Consider the following 9993-nt stretch of genomic DNA (forward strand, 5'->3'; position numbering starts at 1 on the left):
ACTCTGCATCTCCACATTAAATATTCCTGCACCAGCCAACATCCCTGGGGCCTTTTCCCTTCTCATTTTCTCCTCCTGCCCTGGAGACCGTAAGTTTGGGACAATATTCCCATCCTTCCCTCTCGCCTGGATCCTGGGAGCTGTTTATGGGCTGCTGGCAGCTGACAAAGCCCATTTCTACGTGGCAGCGGGTGCCTGCTCAGCATCTCCCGGGCTCTGGCACCGGCAGCGCTGCCGCTACGTCGGGCAGGAACGCTGCTGCCTGCAGCCACATCCCTCGAGATGAAACCGCCGGGACCGAACCTGCTGCCTCCGTGGGAGATCTCTCGGCTCTCCAGATTTTATCCTGTGTTTAATTATTGCCATCTGCTGTTCCAGGCTCCAGGGACTGCTTGGTCTGTCTGGTGGCTGTTGGTCTCTGGTTAAATCAGCCCCGCTGGATTTTCCTCCCGTATGGACTCGTTGATTTTCCTGGATGATGCTCTCATCCCTTTCTGATCTGGGGCAGCTCTTTCCTTCCCAGCTTGCAACACTCATTTAATTCAACGTTACAGTTACGCTTTGGTAAATCCTTCCCATTTTTCATCACGTTCATCGTCTCTTAATAACATCAGCGTCGTGGGGTTGCGGGTGGATTTTCAGAGGGCTTGCGCTGGGCTGCAGCGTCTCCCAGCCTGTCATCAGCAGAGCATGGCACAGAGCCCATAACACATTGAATTAAACGAGCGTGAAGAACCCCCCTTATAAAGAAAGCCAAGAAGATTAAATGGTCCAAACCCACACTTCCAAATTAGCTAACAACCCGTCAACCACTTTAAAGCTGAAAAAGCAAATCCTTATGCCTATGGTTAAATGAATCCTTAAGAAAACTTTACAGCCATCGCTGTAACATCTTCCCAGTCCTAAACACCCCGGAGCATTTCTGGTTCGTGTGCCCTGGGAGGGGGGATGTGTTTGGCAAAGCTGGCCGGGGTTGTGTGACCACGGTGGGGACCACGAGAAGCCCCGTGGTCCCCACGCTCCAGGTGCTGGCTCCGGCAGCAGCCACAGACGCTATTTCGGGTGAGCCCGTGAGCGTGGTCTGCTCCCTCCCACCCCCCCGGCACCCCACGTTGTGTTTGAGGGGACATCCCTGCCTCGATTGCTGGGGACGGTTCATGGACATGCCGCCCGTGGAGCTGTCTGACCCCATCTGAACCCTTGGACTCTTCGGCTGCTCCGTCCCCGGGGTGGTTCACACCTTTCCCTGCTCATTCAGCCTCTTCCTTCCTCCAGGGCTTTTATATCCAGGGAAATGTGAAATTAGGTCAAGCCTTCGAGCAGGAATGATGCCACGCCAGAAGGAAGACCTCGACCTCCACACCCTGCTGCCCATCCTACCCAAATCCCTGCGGGAAGGGACCGAGCTCCTGCGGGAAGGGACCGAGCTCCTCCGAAGGCCCTTGGCTGGTTTCCTCCCATTGATGGCAAAGCCCAGCTCTGGCACGGGGCGGCTGTAGCCTGTCCCTGCCCGTCGCTGCCTGCACCCGGTGTCGCTGCCTGCACCCAGTGTCTCTGCCTGCGCCCGGTGTCCCTGCACCCAGTGTCGCTGCCTGCGCCCAGTGTCTCTGCCTGCACCCGGTGTCGCTGCCTGCGCCCAGTGTCTCTGCCTGCACCCGGTGTCTCTGCCTGTGCCCGGTGTCTCTGCCTGCGCCCGGTGTCGCTGCCTGCGGCTGGTGTCGCTGCCTGCATGCAGTGTCTCTGCCTGTGCCCGGTGTCTCTGCCTGCGCCCGGTGTCGCTGCCTGCGCCCGGTGTCGCTGCCTGCACGCAGTGTCTCTGCCTGTGCCCGGTGTCTCTGCCTGCGCCCGGTGTCACTGCCTGCGCCCGGTGTCGCTGCCTGTGCCCTGTGTCTCTGCCTGTGCCCGGTGTCGCTGCCTGCACCCAGTGTCACTGCCTGCGCCTGGTGTCGCTGCCTGCGGCTGGTGTCGCTGCCTGCATGCAGTGTCTCTGCCTGTGCCCGGTGTCTCTGCCTGCGCCCGGTGTCGCTGCCTGCGCCCGGTGTCGCTGCCTGCACGCAGTGTCTCTGCCTGTGCCCGGTGTCTCTGCCTGCGCCCGGTGTCGCTGCCTGCGCCCGGTGTCGCTGCCTGTGCCCTGTGTCACTGCCTGCGCTCGGTGTCACTGCCTGCACGCAGTGTCTCTGCCTGTGCCCGGTGTCGCTGCCTGCGCCCGGTGTCCCTGCACCCAGTGTCACTGCCTGCACCCGGTGTCACTGCCTGCGCCCGGTGTCGCTGCCTGCACGCAGTGTCTCTGCCTGTGCCCGGTGTCTCTGCCTGCGCCCGGTGTCACTGCCTGCGCCCGGTGTCGCTGCCTGTGCCCTGTGTCTCTGCCTGTGCCCGGTGTCGCTGCCTGCACCCAGTGTCACTGCCTGCGCCCGGTGTCACTGCCTGCGCCCAGTGTCGCTGCCTGCGCCCGGTGTCGCTGCCTGCACCCGGTGTCACTGCCTGCGCCCAGTGTCGCTGCCTGCACCCGGTGTCGCTGCCTGCAGGTGGCAGGGAAAGGGGTGGCCGTTTCCAACCCAGGTCAGTCCTTTGGCTGGGTCCATCCTGCAGCTTCCCTGACCCAAGGCTGGTAGAAGAGGAGGAAGAGGGGGAAGAGGAAGAGGGAGCTGGGCGCTTCTCACCCCAAAGCAGTCTCCCTCCCTCCCAGGGCTGGTGCTCTGGGTCTCAGTAAGGGTGTCCAGCTGCAGCACCTCCTTCACAACCACGGATTTGGGCTTTTTTGAGCTTGGATGAGGAGGTTTGGAGCAAAGAGCAGGCAAGCAGGGAGCAGGGGCTGGGGCAGGAGCCCTTCCTCCTGCTGCCCCCAGGTACAGGAGATCCCCAGGTTGCTCCAGGCTCCAAACACTACAGACGAGCAGTGGGGCAGCACCCAAAACAGGGCTCAGGAGCTGTTTCCTGCAGCAGGTCATCCTGCAAGGAGCTTGGATGCCGAAGGCAAGGCCGAATCCTGCACGGGCTGCGCAGGCAGCCTGCACCCTGGGCATGGGGCGGGGATCTGCAGCAGCGCGTGACAGGGAGCGGCACGTCCCGGCCGCGGTGGGATGGCAAAATCTCGCTTCTCTGCACTGTCATCTCGTGATCACTTTGCATCTCGTCCGCTGGCCTTCAGCCTGACCATCGCCTTCCCCTCTTGTGCTTTAATTGGTCATCGCCACGGCCAAATTACGTTACTGAGGATCCCCAGCCCAAACCAAGCAGCTCAGCACGCACCCATGGTTCTCACCCGTGTGGCACGAGAGCGTCAGGGCTCAGCAGCACCGCGGGGATGGAGCTCCTGTGCTGGGAGGACGGTGCACTCCATGAAGATGCCTGAGGTTTGGGGGCATCCCAGCCTGGATACGGCCTTGAAGGACATTTTCTGGTCTCCTGGTGGCCTCTGTGCCAGAGGCAGCTTTTGCCATGGCGGGGCTGGCTTGATTGCTGAGGGACTTGACCAAGGGGACACAACACGTCCCAGCGCCGTGTCCTCCCTCCACCTCTTCCCGGTATCTTCCACCACAGCTCGTCTCCAGGAAGGATTAAGGTTTATTTCTGCCCTATCCTCCTATCCCATTAGGGGCATTAAAGCAGGAGCCAGCAGCCCCGAGGACCTTCCATGTGACTCCAGGAGCTTTTTTAAGTTGAGACCATATTAAGTCTCCCAGAAATGGTCCATGCTTAAAGGGGGAAATCCCCGCTTGCCCAGTGGAGGCCGAGGGTTTATGCAACGTTATTTGCCCAGCGCTGGGTTGGATTTGCCGCCCGCGGGGCCGGGAGGACGCGGCAGCGCTCGGCATGGTGCGGGCATCGGTGCCTTGGACCCTGCTCCCAAGGGAGCCCAGGGATGCAGGGGATGGGGGACAGACCCACGGCCTCCCCGTGACAGTGACGCTGCATCCCAGCAGCGCGCAGGATTCCCCCCGCTTGCTGTGACAACCCCCGGCGGTTTCGGTCCCCTCCAGGGTCCCAGCAGCTTTTGTGTCTGTGGCAGCACGGAAGTCCTGCTCTCTCTGCACGGCTTCTCTGTGCGCGGGGTGAGCGTGCGGGGTGTAACCCCCGCCTGCGTCCCGGGCACTGCGTCCCCGGAGGTGTTCAGCTGCAGGGAGGAATGGGCAGGATGCAGCCTGGTCTTGCAGGCTCTTTGTTGCCTGGTTCTCCAGCGCCTGAGCCAGCAGGAGCCGCTGGGGCTGCCGGGAAGGCAGCTTTGATCCAGCCCTGCAGGGCTCCTGATTGCTGGGATGTGCAAAGAGTCTGTCTGTGTGCACGCGTGTGGGCAGTGTGTGTGCACGCGTGCCTTCACGTGTATGTGCATCTGTGCGCGCACGCCTGCGCAGGTGCATGCCTCTATGTGTGCGTCTGCGCGTATGCGTGGTCGCATGTGTGCATGCACGATTTAACGCATATGTGTGGGTGTGAACGTGAGTGTACACATGTGTGTGCATGTGTGTGCTTGCTCACGTGCTCACACCATCACACATGCCAGGCGTGTGAGCCCCGGCTCACCCCAGCCCCTGTTCCCAAACGGTTGCCGGGGTGACACGGCAGGTGCTCCAGTGCCGTCACGGATGCTACACGCTGCCTGCCCGTGTGCCGGTGCCCGGAGCAGGGGCTGCCGCTGGGCGAGCAGGCGTTGCTGTGGGGCGCTCGGTGCCAGATGAGGGACGTGAACTTGAACATGCGGTGTATGACAAGAAACCCCGTGACCAGGAGGTGACACGGCTCCAGCACTAAGGGGAGCTGGCAGGAGCCCTCGCACTGACACAGGGGTGCACATGTGTGCTGGCGTGCTCACAGAACACATGGCATGCCAGGGGTGCCATGCACATACATGTGCCATGGGACACCATGCATGCACACACATGTGCCAGGGGATGCCATGCATTCACACACATGTGGTACAGTGCACCATGCATGCACATTCATGTGTCAGAGGGTGCCATGCAAGCACAAACATGTGCTACAATGCATCACGCATGCACATACATATGCCAAGCATGCACATACATGTGCCATGGGACCCCATGCATGCACATGTGTACCAGAGGGCACCACGCATGCACGCCCCGGGGCTCAGCTCCAGCTGCACGTACACGTACGCTCACACGACAGCCCAGCCAGAGGGGATGCACGCAAACATGCACACGCATGCGCCAATGCACACACATGCACCAATGCAGATGCAAATGCGTGCAGCTCCAGAGTGCCATAGATGGTGCACGTGCGCAGGAACACCCGTGCAGGGAGCATCGCATGGCACGGCACAGCCACCACTCACAGGGCCACCGGCCCTGTCCTCGTCACACACCTGAGCCTCGCTCCGTGCCTCAGTTTCCCCACCTGGAAGGGCCTGGGTCCTGCCCCGTGCGAGGCAGCCGCCCCATGACCCGTCGCCTCCCGGGTTAATCATTCATTTCTCCTCCTCGCAGGCAGCCGGGGTCACTCGTCCCGCTCGGCACGGCGCCTGCGCCCAAGGACTCGGGGACCTTGGCTCGTCCTCTGCCGGAGGGTGATTCCCAGGGGGACGCAGGTGAGTCTATGCCCCCCATGGCAGGACAAGCTCCCGCCGCCACCGGTCTGGGGACACTGATCCCAGCATTGCCACCAGCGTCCAGCCTGGAGGGGACGGGGCTGCTTGGGTGATGGCGTGGGGGTCCCTGCACCCCACGAGCAGGTAGAGTGGGTTTGGGAGGGTGGAGGCCACCCCTGTCCCTGCGAGCTCCTGTGCCACCCTTGTGTCACCTCCCGCCTGCAGCTGCAAAACCCTTCTGCAAAAATGAAAAAATATTTACCAGTGCTGAGCAAACATCCCGGGCAGGTCCCGGCAGCGGTGTGCACTGGGGTGGGATCCACGTCGGTGCACGGTGCCGGGGGTTCCTGCCCGCCCGAGGGGACCCCGGCGTCGCCACTGCCTGCCCTGGCTGGGCGAGAGCCGCTCTCCGAGGGACGCAGCGGGTCCCCAGGTTGAGGATGCCGAGCCCTTGTCCCACGGCACTGGTCCCGCTGTGCCCTCTCAGCCTCCCTTGCCGTCCCAGCTCCCAGCTGGGTGCCACCTCCATGTCCCCATCCCCGCTCTCCATCCGTCCCTTGCTGCCACCACCTCCTCCCGCCTGCCCGCCGGACGAGGGGGCCCTGCCCTCCGCAGCCCGGCTCGGTGCAGCCACCCGGGGTGCTGGGTGCGAGGGGTGCCCTGCGTGGGGACGCAGCCTCCCCCACCCCCAAAAGGGCTCCCCGCTCCCTCCTTCCCACCCCGTGCCACCAGCCCCAGGAGCCATCACTCACCCCCTGCTCTGCCTCCCCCCAGGTCGGAGCCAGAGGGGACCCAGCTGGGAGCCCCCGTCTCCCGTGGGGTCCCTCCTTGGCTGGGAGACGGCCGGAGGGGGAACCGCCGGGCCGGGGAGCGGAGCGGGACCCTGGGCACGGGGGAGACGCGGCTCCAGGCCAGGCTGGAGGGTGCCCGGTAAGGCTGCTCGGGGTGGGGGGTGCTGGCGGGATCCCCGAGGACCCCCCTTCCTCCACCATGCGGTGGGCAGCGGAGGTCACGGCACCCAAAGGCGGGGGAGTCCCATGGGCAGGGTGGCCCCCGCCTTCGCTCCTGGAGAGCGGGTGGGCAGGGGGGCTGGTGGAGGGCTTAGCCCTGCTGCGGGGGGCCGCAGGCAGGGGCTGCTGGAGCATCCTGCCCGCAGCGGCCACCCATCGCGCCCAGGGGCCGAGGCCGCCTGGCCCAGCGGTGCTGATGGGCAAGGGGATGGCATCTCCCCAGGGTTAGCATGACCGAGGTGGAACCCGTGCTGGACTTCGCATCCTCCGGGAGAACGGGCCGGCGCAATGCCCTGCCCGACATCCTGGGCTCGCCGGCCGGCGTCAGCCCCTCCGACCTGCCCCTCAAGCTGGCCGAGATGTCCCTGAGCGCAGGTGGGTGACGGGGGGCCGGAGGCCGGCGCGGGGGAAGCAGGAGCCGGGGTTGCTCACGTCCTCTCTCCTCGCAGGCAGCGCCCAGGAGATGCAGTCGCCCTCGGCGGAGGTGCCCCCTCCGCAGCCCCCCAGCCCCGAGCTGAAGGACACCTCCTAAACCCGCTCCGGGGGGGCCATTGCTGACCAGCGGCGGGAAGGGGCGGCTGTGGAGCACCAGCCCGGCTCTCCTGGCGCGGCCGAGTCCGCTGAGTTTTCCTCGGTGCTACCGCGACCGCGGCGAGACCGTGGGGCGTCAGCCCCCGCCGTGGGGGGAGCATCGCGCGGCGGGGCCCTGCCGTGACGAAGGGGCGATGCCCGCCCGCGCCCCGGGCGAGGACCTGGGGAGGGGGTTTTGGGTTTGTTTTTTTTTTTGCCTCCCCAGGGGGGAGGAGGATTTTCCTTCTGGGGCATTTGGCAGAGCCGAGCGCAAGGGGGTGCCGCACGGGGGGCTGTCCCCTGGTCGCGGGAGCGGCCCGCGGGTGTTTCTGGCTGAGTGTGGTGTTCACTGTGATGTTTTGGGTACCACCGCCGTCTCCTGGCCTTTCTTCCCGGCGGATCCGGAGTCTTTTTCAAGAAGAGGGAGCACTGCACCGCCCCAGCAGCCCCCCCGGCCCTTAAGCAAAGCCACCCGGGGCAGCCAGCACCTTGCTGAGGGGTCCCCCCACGGGTCGGGGCACCCCAGGGTGGTCCCTGCCCCTGGAGCGCGGGGTCTCGGCTCCTCGTCCCGGGTGACCCCCTCCGCTGGCCCCGCGTCCCCGTGGGGGGCGGCAGCTCTGCCCCCGGGGATTCGGAGGGGTGAGCAGGGCGATGCCGTTTTGGGCATCCCCAGCCCTGGCCGTCACGCCGGCCCCCTGTGCTGGGGCCACCCATGGGTCCCCACGCCTGCTCCCCTCCTGCGGCCCTGGGATCCCCCGCCGCGTCCCTGGAGAAAACCCGGGGAGGGGGAAGCGGCGGCGAACGGGGCCAGCCGGCTCCTGCAGCGCGTCGGGGATGCGCAAGAAACGCAGCTGGGCTTTTGCAGGCCGCGGCAACGCTCCCCAAAACCTCCGCCTCTGCCGGTGGGCGGGACGGGGACCCCTCTGCCCGGGGGAGCTGAGGGGCACAGGACGCGGGTGGCCCCGGTCCTGCCCGGGCCAGGGCCCCCTCCCCGGCTGGGGGTCGCTGGCCGGAGGCCGGGGCCGGGCAGAGCGGCTGCACGCGTGGGGCCCGCTCCGCCATGGATGGTCACGCCGCTGTCGCCGTGGGACCGGCGAATCCGTCCCGAGGGCCACGTCCACTCCGGCCACCACCGCGGTGGTGACCGGGCCCCAGGGAGCTTTGGGGCCGCACCCGGGGCCCCCAGCACCCCCATTTCTCGGGCAAGGCCCCCGCTGCCGGGCCCTTGGTGCGGAGGCCGACACCCGCGCGTGGGCATCCATGCGTGTGCGTGGGCAGCCATGTGCGCGCATGGGCACCCGCGTGCATGGGCGCCTCTGTGCATGGAGCACCCACGTGTGTGGGCACCTTTGTGCATCCGTGCGCGTGGGTGCTGTGCGCGTGGGTGTCAGCGTGCACGCGTGTGCATGTGCAGGGTGGCCATGTTCATGGGTGATCCTGTGGGTGGGTGCCCGTGTGTCTGCGTGCACTCCTGTGGGTGGGTGCCCATGTCCAAGCGTGTTCCTGTGCATGGGTGTCTGTGTGCACGCGTGCTTCTGTGCACGGGCACTGGTGTGCGTGGTGGCTCTATGTCAGCATGACTGGGTGGGTGGGTGCTCCTGTGGGTGGGTGTCCGTGTGGGTGGGTGTCCGTGTGCATGTGTGTCCATGTGCATGCGTGTTCATGTGTGCATGGGTGCTCATGTGCATGGGCACCCCTGCGTGTGGCGGGTCTCTGTGAGCACAGGTGTCCACGTGCATGGGCGTTCCGGTGGGTGTCCGTGTGCATGGGTGCTCCCGTAGGTGGGTTTCTGTGTGTGAGGGTGTCCATGTGCGTGGGTGTCTGTGTGCACCTGCGCGTGGGTGTCCGTGTGCATGGGTGTCCATGTGCATGGGTGCTCCTGCGCGTGGGTGTCTGTGTGCGTGGGTGTCCATGTGCATGGGCAGCCATGTGCGTATGTTTTCATGCGTGTAGGTGTCTGCATGCACCCTTGTGGGCGGTGGGTCTCTGTAAGCACGGGTGTCCACATGCATGGGAGCTGCTGTGGGTGGGTGCTGTGTGCGTGGGTGTCCATGAGCATGGGCAGGCGCGTGCTTGCATGTTTGCGTGCACGGGTGCTTGTGTGCATTTGGACCCATGTGCGTGGTGAGTTTCGGTCAGCATGGGTGTGTCCGTGTGCGTGGGTGCTTCTGTGGGTGGGTATCCATGTGCATGGGGGCTCACCCATGTGAGTGGGTGTCCATGTGTGTGGCTGGCTGTGCATGAGCAGCCATGTGCGTGGTGGGTGTCTGTGAGCATGGGTGTCCACATGCATGGGAGCTTCTCTGGGTGCGTGGGTGCCCATGTGCGTGGGTGCTCCTGTGGGTGGGTGCCTGTGTGCATGGGCAGCCGTGTGCATGCGTGTTCAGGTGCATGGTGCTCATGTGCACTGGTACCCATGTGCGTGGTGGGTGTCTGTGTGCATGGGTGTCCACGTGCGTGGGTGCCTGTGTGCATGGGCAGCCGTGTGCATGCGTGTTCAGGTGCATGGTGCTCATGTGCACTGGTACCCATGTGCGTGGTGGGTGTCTGTGTGCACGGGTGTCCACGTGCGTGGGTGCCTGTGTGCATGGGCAGCCGTGTGCATGCGTGTTCAGGTGCATGGTGCTCATGTGCACTGGTACCCGTGTGCGTGGTGGGTGTCTGTGTGCACAGGTGTCCACATGCGTGGGTGCTCCTGTGGATGGGTGTCCACATGCGTGGGCAGTCACACGCGTGAACAGCCACAGCTCATGGTTCCGCAGTCTCGGGGGAGCCTGGGAGGGCGTGCGGGGACCAGGGCCGTGCAGATTTGGGACCCCGACACCCAGGAGTGTGAGGGGACAGGGGCAGCCCCTGCCCTCTTCGTCC

At 65.1% G+C, this 9993-nt stretch overlaps 1 protein-coding gene across 1 annotated transcript; it reads left to right on the forward strand.

Moving 5' to 3' along the window:
* Positions 1-6785: 6785 nt before the first annotated feature.
* On the forward strand, positions 6786-7087 carry LOC142595028 (cAMP-dependent protein kinase inhibitor beta-like). Its single transcript, XM_075722077.1, has 2 exons — positions 6786-6930; positions 7005-7087. Exons 1-2 carry the CDS (start codon positions 6786-6788, stop codon positions 7085-7087), a joined length of 228 nt encoding a protein of 75 aa, XP_075578192.1.
* Positions 7088-9993: the final 2906 nt, after the last annotated feature.

Source organism: Pelecanus crispus, chromosome 16, assembly GCF_030463565.1.
Source record: "Pelecanus crispus isolate bPelCri1 chromosome 16, bPelCri1.pri, whole genome shotgun sequence".
NCBI lineage: Eukaryota > Metazoa > Chordata > Aves > Pelecaniformes > Pelecanidae > Pelecanus > Pelecanus crispus.